Source organism: Cibotium barometz, chromosome 47 (genome assembly GCF_041138505.1).
Source record: "Cibotium barometz isolate CiBa-2024 chromosome 47, ASM4113850v1, whole genome shotgun sequence".
NCBI classification, from domain to species: domain Eukaryota; kingdom Viridiplantae; phylum Streptophyta; class Polypodiopsida; order Cyatheales; family Cibotiaceae; genus Cibotium; species Cibotium barometz.
In genome coordinates this window covers 12560291-12577672 of record NC_141092.1, presented here as the reverse complement: position 1 = coordinate 12577672, position 17382 = coordinate 12560291, and the positions used below count along the sequence as shown (strand labels likewise).

General features: G+C 42.8%; 1 protein-coding gene across 1 annotated transcript; it reads right to left on the bottom strand.

The window, feature by feature from the left end:
* Positions 1-593: 593 nt before the first annotated feature.
* LOC147611369 (stromal 70 kDa heat shock-related protein, chloroplastic-like) lies at positions 594-4519 on the bottom strand. The gene is made up of 8 exons (XM_086784438.1): positions 3827-4519; positions 3085-3337; positions 2916-2995; positions 2666-2808; positions 2151-2249; positions 1854-2043; positions 1339-1737; positions 594-1195 (listed from the first exon to the last, which is right to left on the bottom strand). The coding sequence occupies exons 1-8, from the start codon at positions 4400-4402 to the stop codon at positions 803-805; spliced, it is 2133 nt and encodes a 710-aa protein (XP_086640564.1). The 5' UTR covers positions 4403-4519; the 3' UTR covers positions 594-802.
* Positions 4520-17382: the final 12863 nt, after the last annotated feature.

Sequence of the window (17382 nt, the reverse complement as noted above, 5' to 3'; positions counted from 1 at the left end):
CTTGTGGGACAACCACATATACCCACTCCATATATGAAAGCTGCTACCACCCCCAAAAGTGTGCTTGTGAGGCCATGCTTGTGGGACAACCATCCATGGAATATAAGTTCAAATCTTGAGACACTCTTGAGGGCTATTCTACAGCATTTTAAGTATATTCGTACCAGGCAAAATTTAGAAAAACCGACAGATTTTAAGTAGACATTATTTTAAGGAATGTTTTTTCATATATTTGAGTCATAATATCAGCATATTGTACAAATTTTGAAACAAAAACCGGATAGTAAGATTTGTCCTTATTTAGACTCGTTGAAAAATATGTTTTTTTCGAGTACCAAGTTAAATACGGGAATAAAGAGATCATGGCAAATATATATATATATATAAAAAGAGATCAATCGCGCTTGGCACTGCAAAATATTAAATAAAAGAGTAAGATCGCCTGCATACCCAGACCAGCTGCCACCAGTGACTACCTTTAAAAGCCAGGCCGAAAACCATCATGACAAGACACTATTACGCACAAAATCGTACACTCAGCTAGTGCCAACACTCACCAAAATGCAAAGATTAAGCTTCATAACATAGATGGCTTTTCTTTCCAATGCATTCAGTCTGCTTTTCTCTTGATCAATAACTAATGTACATTCACATTTAAAATGCTGGTAAGAAGGCCAAAACTGATGCACTCTCCCAATAAGTTGATAATCATGGCTTGCTAGCTTGCATAAGCCTCTGGCAGCCATAATTCCTTGCCCAAACTATAAGATACGCTTACATTGCTCACTCAGAGACACACAGCCTACGCACTGTCAGTGAAATCTGCATCAATCACATCATCACCTCCAGGGCTCTTAGTAGACCCACCTGCACCAGGCCCAGCAGCAGCACCGGGAGAGGGACCCGCTCCACCTTGACCGTATATTGATTGACCGATTTGCATTACCTCCTGGTTAAGGGCAGCAATGGCATCCTTGATGGCCTGTGTTGATCCTCCAGCTACTGTATCCTTCAACTCTTGCACTTTGGCTAACACCTTCTCCTTGACAGGGGGTGAAACTTTGTCACTCAATTCATTCAGCTGCTTCTCTGTCTGGTAAATTATAGAGTCTGCCTGATTCTTCGTGTCAATAGCTTCTCTCTTCTCTTTATCTTCTTTACTGAATTTCTCTGCCTCATTGACCATCCTTTCAACCTGAAATACAAGAGAAGCATCAACGGCATAAGCACAGATCAACCCTACAAACAAAATCCAGACAAGTAATGACTGCGGAGTTAAAACTAAGTTACCCAATTGAGGCCGAAGGTTTTAATCCCAGGATTAAAGGAGAAGCATACCTCATCCTTTGGAAGAGTACTTGCACCAGTGATGGTTATGTCTTGCTTCTTTCCACTCCCCTTGTCCACAGCAGTCACAGACAACATACCATTTGCATCTATATCAAACTTCACCTCAATCTGAGGTACCCCTCTTGGAGCAGGAGGAATTCCATCCAATCTGAAACTCCCTAAGGACTTATTGTCTCTAACGAACTCGCGTTCACCTTGCAAGACATTAATCTCAACACTTGTTTGCCCATCAGCAGCCGTGGAAAACACTTCTGACTTTGATGTTGGCAAAGTAGTGTTTCTAGGAATGATCTTGGTCATCACACCACCAAGCGTTTCCAATCCAAGTGAAAGAGGGGTTACATCCAGAAGCACAATATCACTTACTTCACCTGCCAGAACACCAGCCTGCAAGGACACAATTATGGAACAAGCATTACACCTTCGGTATACAGCAGCCAAGCTGCCTCTGCCGAAATTGAACTTAACAATGTGAGAACAATAGGAGACTTATCAAACCAAACCTGCACAGCTGCTCCAAGTGCTACAACTTCATCTGGGTTCACGGTGACATTTGGATCCTTGCCAGTCATTCTCTTCACCAGCTCTTGAACTGCTGGAATCCTTGTAGAGCCTCCAACAAGAATCACCTCTTTGACATCACTGAAACTAAGTTTAGCATCCCGAAGAGCATTTTCCACAGGGGTTTTACATCTGCACATGTGACCACAAAAATTATAAGAATGAGCCAGTGTACCTACTACACCTACACCCACGATGAATATTTACAGTACATCTGCGTTAAAGATTGAAAATTAAACCTGTCCAGTAGATCAGAGCATAATTCTTCAAATTTAGCACGAGTGAGGCTAGTATCAATGTGTTTCGGGCCATCTGCTGTGGCAGTAATGAAGGGCAGGCTGCCAAAAAGAAACAGACAAGTCAATATCCTTTGTAATGAAGTGTGCCTTACTAAACTTCCGAAACAGGCAAGAAGATAAAGTCCTGGGAAACCTTCCTCATACGCTAATTAGAACCATAAAACATAAGCCACAGAGCCAGAATCAATCCACTTGCAGTAAAAGGGTCGGATGATTCAGATTATCAGCTTTCCAAGCAATTTCTACCCCCTGAGGAGGCTGAAAATTTCTACACCTATGATATGCATGAAAGCATGCCTAAGTTCTTTGGAAGCATTGGCTCACAAGAAGCCCTACAGATAAACCCTACTTACCCCTCAGAATGGAGGCACAAGTAGACCTCTAGATCATTCTGAGGTCTGGTCATACCATGGAGAACCTAGGAAATACACTGAAGAAGGAAAGTTAACACCCACCTAATACTTGTCTGCGTCAAAGTCGATAGTTCCATCTTCGCTTTCTCAGCAGTCTCAGTCAACCGTTGCAGTGCTTGTTTATCTTTGAGAAGGTCAATCCCTTCCTCCCTCTTGAAGTTAGCTGCTAGCCAGTCCACTATGCGCTGCAACACAGAACCAGATAAAGGTGAACTTCTGAACTTACACAAAAATGCAACTGCCATCACGAATGCTGCCCAGCGTTTGAAAATCAGTCTTCAAATAACCATACCTTGTCAAAGTCATCCCCTCCAAGGTGAGTGTCTCCTGAAGTGGACAGCACCTCAAATACTCCATCACCAACCTCCAACACTGTAGCATGCATGATGTACTCCCATAAGCAAAACTCTTACCATCAATTATATTCTACAAAATTCAGGACACAAGAGAGTAGAAAGTACCAGACACGTCAAAGGTTCCTCCACCCAGGTCAAATACAAGGATGGTTTCATTGCTTTTCCTCTCAAAGCCATAGGCAAGAGATGCAGCAGTTGGCTCATTGATTATACGCAAAACTTCAAGAGAGGCTATGCGACCAGCATCTTTAGTAGCAGTTCTCTGTGAATCATTGAAGTACGCCGGGACTGTGATAACTGCTTTGTTGACCTTGTCATTCAGGAACTTGGATGCATCATCTACGAGCTTCCGCAAAACCTAGACACCCAGACGACAGCATGAGCGAATGTGTAATGTATAGCGTAGACAAATACGTGTCCAGGGCAGTAGTATGGCAGACTGACAAGCGACAGCATGTGCTAATGTGTGATATACGGCTGCATAGACAAAAAACAAGTGTCCGGGGCGGTAGTATGGTTGCAACACACATACGCGCAGGCACAGAAGCATGAGCCGTTTATTCAACATTTGTTTTTGCCTCCGCATAAAAAAATAGAGGTAGCTTGCAACGCTGTGTTTTGAACGGCAGAAATACAGCAATGAAGCACTCGTATATACGAGTAGAGCGCGAGTAGAGCGCATTGGATCTCTCTTTCTGAGAGAGAGAGAGAGAGAGAGAGAGAGAGAGAGAGAGAGAGAGAGATCTCCCTCTCTCTCTCTCTCTCTCTCTCTCTCTCTCTCAGACACACACACACACACACACACACACACACACACACACGGGCATGCCCGCGGAGAAGAACTCACCTGTGCAGAGATTTCTTCTGCGGCAAACTGCTTTCCAATTGCGGGGCAATCCAGCTTCACATTTCCGTTAGTGTCTCTGATGACCTTGTAGGAGACCTGCTTGGACTCTTCATTGACCTCATTCATCTTCCTGCCAATGAATCGCTTGACGGAGAAGAAGGTGTTCTCGGGGTTAACAACGGCTTGCCGTTTGGCAATCTGTCCGACAAGGCGGTCGCCGTTCTTGGTGTAGGCGACGACGGAGGGAGTGGTGCGCTGGCCCTCCACATTGGAAACGATGGTAGGCTTCCCGCCCTCCATAGCTGCGACGGCAGAGTTGGTAGTGCCGAGGTCAATCCCCACCACTTTCTCGCTGACAACGCGGACGGGGCCTGTGTACGAGCGCCGCACAGACTTAACCTGGCTATGGTGGAGGTGAATCTGCGAGGAAAACCTATTTTTCCGATGAACAGAGGAGCCGAAGAACGCATTGCGCGGCAGAGGCGAAGAGCCAGATGCAGATGCAGAGGAAGAAGGGGTGGCAACAGCCGCCATAGCTGGTAAGTTTAGGGTTTGAGCTGCTGCAGCCATGGCCATGATAACAACTTAGGTCAGAGAGAAGGAATGCGCAAAAGGGGAGTGGTGGGAAGAGCGGTTTTGCATATGAAGAGAGACGGTGGCCGGTTTGGACGTGGCTTCATTTGAACCGCATATTCATCAACCTCTTTATCCGTGGATACTTCTAGGCCCTTCACGTAGTTTTACCAAATAGTATATAAATATCCCTATAAATTCATAAATCCCTTTTTTCTCTCTCTTTCTCTCTCTTTCCACGTAGGAGTTATTTCTCTCTCTCTCTCTCTCGCTTTTCTTCCATCTCTTTTTTTTTAGGACGAGTCCCAGGCCCACATTATACATACATCCTCTCCATAAGAAAACCTGAACTTTGACAAGGATCTGGCACTCCCACAAGTCTTTCCATCAAGGGCTCCAGCTCACCCTCCAAATTATGTTGCAATATTCCACATTAATTTCCAGTTGTTCCTTTTAACAATTTAGACCCATTGAACCAAGCCCACCCTTTTATCCAACAAGACTCATAAAATGCATTAGAAAACCACCCCAACTGAGTATGCACCAGCACATGTCTCATTAAATCCCTTTCCCTTGCAAACAAGTCAAATTCTAGCTCCAGTTAATCAAGTTCTTTCCACCCCACAAGTGCCTAGTCCCAGCAGTCTGCCAACCTCCTTAACCCTTTATTGTTCAGTTTTCTTGTTGAGCAAGTATCCAAAAGGCCCTTGGGAGGGTTAAATTTGTGAGACCATCATAGCCCCAAACTGAGCATTGAATTTCCCTTGAAGCTCACAACAACATTATATAAGCATTCAGCACAATATTACATACAACTATTATGTCATGAAAAGGGATTCTGATCCCCTCCCACTTCTTTAGCTTTCCAATGAATTTGTCTAAGGCCCAATCAGTCAGTTGCTTGTTTGACCTCAACCCTAAATGGGACTCCCAAGTGCCTAACAATTTGCCCTTTCCTTACTACCTTATGCCCCCACCTTTCCAATTCAAAATCATTATCTAAGACTTATGATTTTGGATTTCTAAATGTTACACCTAGATCCAGAAGCCTCAGCAAACTCATGTATGATGGACAAAGCCTATCTTATATTACTGTTATCAGCTTTCAAAATGATCAAGTGACAGTGGTATTGATCAAAGCTTAGGATACTTGGAATTGAATAGGGAAAACTCACTAAAAAGCCATCAGCGCGAAGAGAGTCAATTTGTTCTTGAATTGTGGGACATTGCGGTAAATCTGCCATAGCTGAAACTAAAGAAATAACAAATGTTTTTGATGAGAAAAATTGGTAGAGAATACATATCTTTTGTTGTAATGTCATAGAAATCATCTGGTAAAAACAATTTTAACACTCCAAAGACATGTGAGTTTTTATGCTTTTCTATGTATAGGAAAAAATTAAAAATAATAATTAAGGTTAGAACTAAAAACTTGCTATTGCACTAATACTAGAAAGAACAATTAAAGTAATACTTGACATCATAACAATAAACTATAAATTGGTTATTTATATCAAGGTTGGAGAAAGTTACCTTGAGTTGAGAAGTTGTTTGCTATTAAAGAAAAATAGAATTTGAAATGGATTTTAAAAAACAGTAACTATAACAAGTTCAATAATAACTTTACAATCCTCTAATAATTTGGATGTGATCAAGTACAATTATTTTCTCGGGTGGTAAGTTAGTTTTAATGTAATGAAGTCGAGTAATAAATTCCTTATCAGATATTGATGGATCATCCTCTATGTTATATCCTCAAATGATGTTTATTTGTTCCATGACGTGACAAAAACGGATGTTCAGAGCAAAAACCGTAGTATTGCCAATGGGTATCAAGACAAAACATTCTTCATGATCACGTTGCCAAATCTTCGACCATTCATCATGTTGTTGATTGTTGAAGATCCGTAAATGAATGCTGAAATAGAGAACCATTCCGTTCGGATAAATATGCTAGATGGCTACACTCTACCATGAGTCGTAGAAGTTCCGAAGGTGGATAAGGGTCATGAGGTGATGACCGAGTCATAATGCTATAGACACAAAATTTTTGGCCAGTGAGAACTTCTCGATTTTTAGAATAGATAATCTATGGGGGTTTACAATTTTATTTGTATAGTGTTTTACAACTATTTTTGGTCTCATTCGGAAGGTTTTTGAGTGGGTATAAGATTGTAAATAAACAATATATAGAATTGAGTTTTCAATACACCCAAAATTTAAGCACAAATACAAACATAAATATGATCAAAAACTAGTAGCAATTTTAACAATCTTGATTTATAAAGAATGAAAACATATCTTCGAGAGTTTGTAACTCAAAACTAGGTTAAACAAAATAAACTTGTATACATTTTTTGCCTAGGGCCAAGGGTGCCAAGAGCCCTACTCATACAATCTAAAAAGGTGACGGGAAAAAGTGTTCATAAGATTGGTAATGGCTATTATCGGGAATGCTACTAAGTAATTGGGGATGTGGATGGGAATTTTGGATACCGTATTAAAGAAGAAAAGAATGTGTAATTTGGATAAGGCAATTAGGAAAGCGTTATGGGTTACAGGCTGAGATATCAAAATCTACAACTTTTGTAGCCAAATCCCAAGCGATTCCTCGTTAAGAGGTTCCCATCCATTAAGGAAAGTCCAAGGAGGAGGTTCATGGTCGATGAGTTTCTCCACAAAAAGGTAAATGCAAGGTCCTGAGGTGTCTCTAAGGGCCAAAAGAAGTGGCCGGATCGAAGGTTGATTCGCTAGTGCCGAAATAGAGTCCAAGCCAAGGCTGTAGAAGCTTCATCTCAAATTCCTGACAAACAAAAGAGGTAATGTTCTCATAAATATTTTAATCACATAAACTATAAAATTTTAAAGGGTTTGAATATGAAGATTGAGTAAACAAGAAACATAAATTTAAGTTAAACTCTTTGTTTATGCTATGATGTAATCTCTAACTAATTTTGGCTTGATTTGGTCAAAATTTGAGAGGGGTTGAAAAATGCAAAGAGGACAAAGAAAGAATAAAACACGAAAACAGCTTTGCTAGTTTTAGAACTTAATACAAGAGTGACTTTTAAGCTTTTAATCTAAAACTTCCTAATTAAAAGTTCTCCACAGTGAATCATGCTCTAAGCTTTAAAGTAAAACTATATTTTGTTTTATTTTTCTTCTTCCAAACCTTTCAGTAAAGTGTGAAGGTGAGGGTAAGTATTTGAAGCTTTGTAACTTAAATCATATAGCTTACAATATATCCAAGGTTTAGACTTAGCTACTCTAGAGAATGAACTATATAGCTATATTATAGGATTAATTTTTAAGTTTTTTCAAAAATAATAGAGAAATAAGGCTTAAACTGAAGCTTTGTCTTAAAGAAAACTAAAGCTTAACCAAAATTTGAATTAAGGTTTTTTAGAAGCTTTTTAAATAAAAGTCTCCTTGTAGGAGTCATACAAGAGAGCATGAGGTTTTATACATATATAAGGCTTTTATATATATAACTAAGCTATGAAGTAATGACTCTCCTTTAAATGACTCCAACCTTGTATTTGAAAACTTTAAACTAAGACTATAAATATAATTTCAACTAGTAAACATAACCCAATTAAGATGATTTATTTATGAATTCTTCTAAACCTAACTAAGGTTATATTTAAACTATGACCTTTTAAGAAATAAAAACCTACACTAATAGGGTCTGAAATTCTATGCATATATATGTGCATGTATCTATAAGGAACCATGGTCTCTAAAATTTAAAGCTTTTGAGAAAAAGTTGTAAAGCTTATAACAAAACCCTTTTTTTATAGCAAGTCTCTCCACTATAATAATTTGCCCCACAGCGCCTAGTGCTTAATAGAGGTGGGTATAAACCTTTCCTCAAAAAAATTAAAACTTATTTTAATCAAAGATTTATAATAAAACCCCCTTTTTTTAAATCTAAAGCTTTTAATCAAAGCTTTCTTCTCACGACAGTAAAAGAGCTACCCGATAGCGCATAAGAGGGGGTTTGAAACCCATAAATTAAAGCTTTAATGAAAGCTTAACGTAAGCCTTCAAAAAAGCTTCTCCACGGGCTTACAAAAGGAAAAAAATTGTGCCCACGATTGCTGGGAGAAAATAAATTTGCTACGCCCTTGAATTGGGGTACAAATAAATAAAATCAAATTTAAAGCTTCACTTTCTCAAATTAATGAAAAGATTAATAGATTGATGGTCTACATAAAAAGGTGATTAATGGATTTTCACCTCCTCATCTTGCTTATTCCATCCATATAGATGGATTAGAGTGAGGATTAAGATTCTTGAAGGTGGCTTTGGGAGGAAGAAGAGTGGTTTTGGTTTCACAGAGGTGGTTTTGATTAAAAAGGTGACATTCAACTCTACCCCTTGATCCCAATTCCCATCCAAGGGCTCACAAAATTCCCATGCTTTTGTCCATGGGTCCTTCACTCTTTCACTATACTACCCTTTGGGTTTTAGTGAGTTAAAACTCCCATGCTTTTGTCCATGGGTCCTTCACTCTTTCTGTTAACCCATGGCGGACGTACTATATTTTACGTCATTAATTTAAATATTCTGAGTCATGGGCCGGGCTTGTCGGCACCATATATTAAGGATAAAGGGATTGGGTGATCGCCGATGAGAGGCGCTCCTTGGATATCAGTAGGATAAGGGTTAGGGTTGGCCGGTCATGTATGGGCGCCCAAGTGTGAACGGCCAAGTCACCTATAAGAGTCAAATGTAACCCTAAACTCCTCATTCTCATGTGTTGTGAATACAAGAGTGCTCTTGCCTTATCTCTTTGGTTTCCTTCTCCTGCGTGTGTGAGAGAGAGAGAGAGAGTGAGAGAGCGATCGAGCACTGTGTAGTGGCACGGCGGCGGAGAGGCGGTAGAGCGGCGACGGCGGCTCCTTCTTCACGGCTGCGACGCGGGAATCCTTCAAGGCGGCGGTTGAGCGGTGAGTGACACACCCTTTGGCATTCTGTTTGAGCTTCCTTCCCTGGTTGTATGCTTGCAGCCATTCGTGGCTCGCATACGGTGTCTGGCAAGTCCCCAGCTACGACCTGTGCGGCAAAAGCACACATTTTTGGCGCCGCTGCCGGGGAGTTGCCCTGCACCAAGCTCCAGTTTGCAGCTCGGCTGCTGCGTGAAGTTTAATCTACACTGTAAGAAAGCGACTGTGTGTTTGCTGTTGAGGTGTTTCTGTGGTTTACAATCTCTGTTTCTGCAATTTGTCTTCTGCATTTCTGTTTATTTTGTTATTTTTCCGCCCCGCGTGTGGGCGCACGATCGGTTATCTGGTTTTCTGCGTGGTGTGAGGGGGGTTTCTGAATCCCCAGATCTGGGCTGTGTGCGAACTGCGCCGCGGCCAAGACTGAACCCTAAAGAAACCCTAGAAAACTTATCTCCAAAAAAAACAGAAAATAAAAATTTTAAAAAAAATTCAAAAAATAAAAAACAAAAAAATAAATAAATTAAATTTTTAAAGAAAGAACCAAACGTGTGGAGAGGAAGAGAGGAAAGATTTTCTAATTAGAGAAAAAAAATTTGAAAAGAAAGAACCCCCACGACCCACGGCCCCGGCCTCGGTCTCGGTCTTTTGATATATATATATAGGAGAGTGAGCCTCCATAGCTTTCTCTCAAGTGAGAGCTTATGGGAAGTCGTGCCCTATATGTAGCCCACTCCCCAAGGAGTAAAGTGAGCATGTGGGATAAAGCCCTCACCCTTTCCTCCACAAGCAAATAGGCTTTTGCCCCTTTCCCCCAAAGGAAACGAACTATTTTGAGGACTACAGGAGCTCTAGATAGGCGAACACGGTGCTGTAAAGCACACTAGGACCCTTTAAACGATACGCTCGTTTCAAGCTATCACACGCCCTAGTCCAAGTTCGACCGTAAGTAAGGGGATCAAAAACGAGTTAAAAACAATCTAAAAACAAATAAAAACGAGGTGCAAAATACCCAAGAAACCACTTGTGTGGGCTTCAAGGGTAGTTACCAACGCACGTAGGGTACCCACGTCACATGCATCTACGTTCTGGTCGAGTGCTAGAGCCTGAACCACTAGAAAGCGTTTCAGTCTACGCAGGCTCACACCATCCCTCCACGTTGGCATCTTGGCCTTCGGCTGGAACCCAAGGGAGTGCAACCCAAGATCCACGAATAGTGGATAGTGACTCGTCCTCTGACTCAGAAGCCATGGAAGGACACCCTACCAAGAACCCTGAGGAGACAAGCCAAAACATGCCAGTGTGGGCCCCACAACCCGGATCTAGCATGTTTAGTCATCTAATAGAGACCTTTAGTAGAGCTACACGCTCTGAACATGCGACAAGCGAAGTAAATGAGGAAGGAGGGGTAGTAGATTCGCCATTCACATCTTATGTAGACCCTACCCTCCCAAAGAGTGTCCATGTGGATATTCTACCCACTTCGTTTAATGAGGGCCCTACTGAGCTACCACATTCCGATGCTCTTCCTAAAGTAGAGGTCCCTAGAAGCCAATCCATAAGAAGTGACATTGCGTCCACTTCAAGAGAACCGTTTGGCACACCAAGTCTAGATGGGATATTTCTCAATGAAAATTGGGAATATGATCTACACACAGAGACTCTAACGGACCTATACACGGGTTACACATACCATGTAGGTTGGTTAGAAGTCCTACGATCTACATCTAGCGCCACTAATCTAGAGGAGCAACAACACATGATATGTGAGGTGATTCATAGAATTATCCAAATTGAGAGGCAAAATAGGGGAGTGGACCTAGTTTCCACTGGCCCTATGAGGTTTTTGGATACGGGCAAGGCCAAACAACCAACCCTATCACAATTGGAGACTCCCTCGGTGAGTCCCATAGACCCTTCGTATGTTGTTTCGCCTGGAGTCTCAATCCAGGTTGAGCCCACGAGCAGTAACTTTAGTTTTTCAACCTTGGCTCAACTTTCCATTAAGGAATCCGCAATGCCTACCCCAATGATGAGCATAGCTGAAAGTGCACCTGTTACCGCTGTAGTTAGTACGACACCGCTACCTAGTGGAACAATACCTACAACAGTGCGTGCCAGTACCTATCGACCCTATGTACCTATCGCTACTCATGCTCAGGTAGCTCCTACGCCTCTTAGTATGCCAATGGCGTATGCTCCACGATCGCCTTATCATAACCATTATCCAAGGGGAGCTAGGCCTAGTCACATATCATATCCTACGTCATTTGCCAACTTACTCAGACCAACGCCAACTCCTATCAGCCAGGCTATCCCAGAAGTGCCTCCACCAACTATGCCTGCTCACTTAGGTGATCTCGCAGCATTTGCTCAGACGATCGGACGATCCATTGCAGAAAACATGCGGGGTATGCCTGAGAGAGAACCTAGAAGCAAGGCAGTACAAGTGGCTAAGCTCACTCAAAACTTCAGTGGTAACGAGGATGTTAGGAAGCACATTCAAGTCTTTGAACACGTGTGTGATTCCTTGGAAGAGCACAATGAGCTGCACAAGTGTAAAGCCTTAGGCTTAACCTTGAGTGGGAAGGCCGGAGATTGGTATCGAACCTTAAGGGTTGAAGAGCGCACTCACTACCCCACTCTCAAGAGATTGTTCTTGAAAGAATACATACGCGAGGGTGTGCTTTGGGGGGTAGCATCTCAACTCCAAAAAGCTGAACGCGAGGAAGGGGAGTCAGTGAGAGACTTTATAAGTCGACTGAAGCATCTAAATTCTCGCTGCACTCCCGATGAATGCTTCAATAACAACCAACTCCTCGATAGATTCATCCGAGGATTGCGCCACGAGGACATTTACAATGGCCTAGTCATTAGAGGTCTTACAACGTGGGAAGCAGTCACTGCCAATGCAATCCAGTTAGAAGACAACTTGATGATTGCAGGTAAAAAGGTGTCTTCAGAAACAAAATCCGTTAGTTCGCAAGTATCTGGGCACGAGCCAATGACGGTAAAACCAATTGCCAAGGAGCCCAAGATATCTGAAATGTCTGTGACCGACCTTACTAAGGCTCTCCAAGAATACTTCAGGGGTAATCGAGCTCCTCAGAATAGCCATATGTACCCAAGGAGAGAGCAACAATGGTGTTCGGTGTGCTTAGGACCACATAGCACGAGTGAATGTCCCACATTCAGAGTCAAATTCAATGGGAATTGCAATGCATGTGGTAAGTATGGCCATCAATCTAAAGATTGCCTAACACTTAAGCGAATGTTGGCAAACCAGGCACCACTAGCTTGGTCAAACACACCTCAAGTACCCGCGCTAATGCCTGCACAACCTATCGAGCAACTGTCACAGCACATAGTTCCAAGGAATCCGAATGTAGTCCAGTCTGTGCCGTTACCACCGCCAGTGCTAGGACCACAACCTCCACATCCACCAAGGATTACCCCAATAAACCAGATGGGTTGTGAGTCACATAGTGCATGTGGGGATTATGAAGAGGAGATAGACCCTACTGCGCCATACGGGATTGATACGTTTGAAATGATTCCCCAGTACTACATGGAGGATCATTTCGGGCAAGTTAAGCCTGTATATCAAGCGGCTGCTCTCGCCACAAGAGGGCAAAACCTTAATACCTTGGCGAGGAGACCACCTCTTCAATGCTATGAGTGTGGTGGACCGCATCGTGTAGCGGAGTGCCCTAATAGGCTACAGAAGATCGCTACTCAAATGCAACCAAATCAAGGGAGCACATCGGGAATGCCGGTACTTACATGTAATCGTTGTGGCATAGATCATTTGATCGCTCAATGTCCACATAATCCTAATGCACCCAAGATTACGCCATTGAATTTGGTTGAGGTCACCAACCAAGCACGAGGAACCACACCCATTGTACCCGTGAATGTAGTTACACGGTCAATGCTTCAAAATCAAAACTACATTCTTGAAGAGAGGGATACTGCATCAATCGCTCAGGCAAAGAAAAAGAAAACACGGCGAAAGAGATCGCTTAATGCCACGAGCTCCAAGCCCAGTTCAAAGACCAACATAGGGACGGGAGACGACCCCGTGTATATGAATGATCCTGAAGATGATTCTGATTCAATAGAAACCATGGGGACCAAAGCCACTACCTTAAGGGAGGAACCCACTCGGGAGCTCAATGAAGGAGAATCAAGCGAGTACAAAAATAAGGGGAAACAGAAGGAAACTTCCTCGGCCCCACAACCAAGTCATAATGCCCTCTCGACCACCCAAACTGACTGAGACTACCCAAGACAAGCCACGTGGGCCAAAAACCCTCAAGAAAAAGATTGGAACTTACCCAAATCCAGTTGAGGAGATTGAACAAGTGCAACACTTAAGGGGTTTGGTGGAAGAAACACAAAGAGAACTGGAGCCAAACCCGAGAAAAATCAAAATTCCAGACACAGTGTTTCCTACGCAAGTTCAACCTCACAGGAACCATAAACCGTTAGCGATACCTAGTATCATTAGGGAAGAAAGTGAGGATAGGACATCAGGAAGTGGGCAAACACCCTTTTTGCTTGAACGAATGTTTAGTGAGGGAATGCCTGACCCCATCGAGGAGGAAGTGATTCCATCTTCACCAGTCCCTAGTCAAGGGGCGATGCCTCGAAAAGTACCATTGAATGTGTCCAAGCTAATGGATTTCATGTCCTCCGAGATCAGAACCACGATCATATCCAAATTATACGGAGATCCTGAGCTATTCTTAGCTCTTCGGGCATTTCTCAATGGAGAACTAAAGGCGGGGTTACCACAATTTGCAAATATGGATAGACCCGACACGCTTCAAGATGAAGGGGAGCATTGGGATCTACAACCCAACTTTGATGAAGATTCGGTCGTGGAAATACCTGTGAACAAGTTGGGACAGTACTTTGAAGGTGACGAATCTAATGCCACCCTCCCCATTACTACCAAGGGATTAACTCTAAAGGGAATCCTTGATGGTGGTGCTGGAGTGAGCATTGTGACTAAAAACTGTTGGGAATCTATGGGAAGGCCTCACCTCGAAGTCACAAACATAGTGGTTAAGATGGCAAACGGAACCATAGCTAAACCTATTGGAATGTTAAGGGACCTTAAGATCAAGGTTCTGGGATACAAGGTACGACATACCTTCATTGTAATGGATTTCTCCAAGCATCCTATGTCATATCAAATGATCTTAGGACGTCCTTTCATGAGGGAAGCACAAATGGTGCATGACTGGTCGAAAAACCATGTCTATCTACAATTCCAGGACTCTGTCATTCGAGTTGATCTTGAGAATGGTCGTGCGCATCCCTTAGGAAGCAAGGTTATCATTGATAATCGATCGGATACCACTGTTCACTCTGCCCCATTAAGGTATTGCTATACATGCAAAAAAAGAGACTGATGATGGGAAAGATTCTCCTTATATGGATGTCCTACCGGGTATGACTGAGTCGGATAACGTGGATTGGGTACACCTAGCGGCAACCATAGACACATGGGGAAATAGAGGCACAAGTTGGGTAACACCTGAGGGGCAAGATATGCCACCGTTAGTGCCAATAAACATGATAGGTGTTATGCACTTGACCCCTGATGGCGAGAAAGTGGCAAACTCCACCGACACTGAAAGTAGCGAAGACTCTGACCAATGCAACTCTGAGTATGAATCTCAAGAAGAAACTGACCCTGAGCCTGATGGGGAAAATGAATCAAATATTCACCCAAATGTGGAAGCAAGGTGCTCAAGGCCTAGGACAGTGGCCTCCTGCAGTTCATCCGAAAGTGAAGATCGACCAAGTGAGTCCGAATCGGATAGAAACAAAAATCAAAAACTTGGTAAGAAGAAAACGAGACATAAGCGCCAACGCTATCGAGCTAGTGTACGAACTGCAATAAACAAGGAAAGATCCACTGCAGAATGGCTTAGTTATGTAGGAGCCATTGATGCTCATCGGAAGATAGCGGATAATTGGGGACAATACCTCCAAAGTGTCATGTGGTGTATTCCGCAACCTCATGACGTCGCCCAATTAGAAATCGAAGAGAAGCCAAAACTAAGTCGTACTGCAAGGAGGCGACAAAACCAAGAGTTGGCTCAACAACAAAAGGAGGCAGAATTGAAAGAAAAAAGCCTGGCACAACAGGAACCAGTAGACTTACACCCCGCACCCGAGCATTTCAAATCATTCACCACAGGGGAACGTAAAGTAGTCTACACAAAAGCCCAACGAACGCCTACCAATGGGAGTAGCGGTGTCTACGATGGCCCTGCGGTAGTTAAGGAGATAGATTTAGCAGATCCGGGTGAGGAGTCTAAACCAGTTTATATTGCTCAAGACCTCACCAAGGCGGAAGAAGCTGCACTTACGAAGCTTCTTAAAGAATTCAAGGACATATTTGCTTGGACATATCATGATATGAAGGGTGTTCCACCCTCGGTGGTGCAACACACGATTCCAATGATTAGCACTGCTAAACCAGTCCAGCAACGTCCCTACCCAATGAATCCTAAGTACGCAAAGATTGTACAAGAGGAAATTGAAAAGCTTGTAAAATGTGGATTCATATACCCTATTGAGCACTCAGAATGGGTTTCTCCGATCGTCATCGTACCAAAGAAGAATGCGAAACTCAGAGTGTGTGTTGATCTCAAAAAGGTTAATGCAGCCACCAGAAGGGATCATTACCCCTTGCCGTATTCTGAACATGTGCTTGAAAGAGTGGCAGGCAAGGAGGCATATAGCTTTTTAGATGGGTACTCGGGTTACAATCAGATTACAATTGCAGTCGAGGACCAAGCTAAAACAGCATTTATCACGGAGTTTGGAGTGTTTGCCTTTCGCGTCATGGCTTTTGGCTTGACCAATGCACCTGCAACATTCCAACGATTGATAAACACGGCCTTTAAGGAATATCTAAGGGACTTCTGTGAAGCTTTCTTAGACGATCTTTGTGTTCATTCCTCTTGGGATGAGCACTTGATGTGTTTACGAAAAATATTTGAAAGGTGTAGATTATATCGCATCTCCTTGAATCCTTTCAAATGCCAATTCTGGGTTAAACAAGGAGTTATCTTAGGGCATATAGTGTCCAAAAATGGGATTTCCACTGACGAGAGTAAAATCAAGGTCATTCTGGAATTACCCCCACCCACCAACTACAAGGGAGTCCAACGCTTTATGGGCCACGTTGGTTATTATCGAAGATTTATTCTATTCTTCGCCAAGATAGCTCGACCATTGTATAAGCTTCTCATCGAGTTTATTTGGACCGAAGAATGTGATCGTGCCTATGAGCTATTAAAGAAGGCCTTGGCAAGTGCTCCAATCTTGAGAATGCCTAACTGGGATTTACTCTTCCATGTGCATATTGATGCATCAAACTTTGCTATTGGGTGTGTGTTAACTCAACCTGGAGAACACAAGCTAGACTACCCCATTAGCTTTGCCAGTCGTCGCCAGTTGAACGATGCTGAGATGAACTACACCACTACGGAGCGAGAATGGTTGGCAATGATATATGCAGTAAGGAAATTTCGTTATTACCTCCTTGCCACCAAGTTTGTTTTCTATGTGGATCATCAAGCATTGTTGTATCTGGTAAACAAACCATGCTCCACAGGAAGAATCACACGATGGCTATTGATTCTTCTTGAGTTTGATTTCACTGTTGTTGTGAGACCTGGTAAAAAACATGTTATGGCTGATCATTTGTCTCGCATACCTAATGGTGAGGCTCCTACGGGGGTTGATGATGACTTACCTGACACTTCCCTGTTCATGGTGGAGACAATGCCTGAATGGAGTGAGAAAATTGTTAACTTTTTGGTTAATGGCTTTCCACCCAAGGAGCTTCGTAAAGATCTAGCTCGGAAGCTGATCAAAGAATGCGAACCCTATTGCCTGATAGCCGGGACTCTTTATAAAAGAGGAAAGGATGACGTTCTTAGGCGTTGTGCCCGAGAGGATGAGTATCTATACATTTTGCAAGAGGCACATATGGGCGTAGCCGGTGGTCAC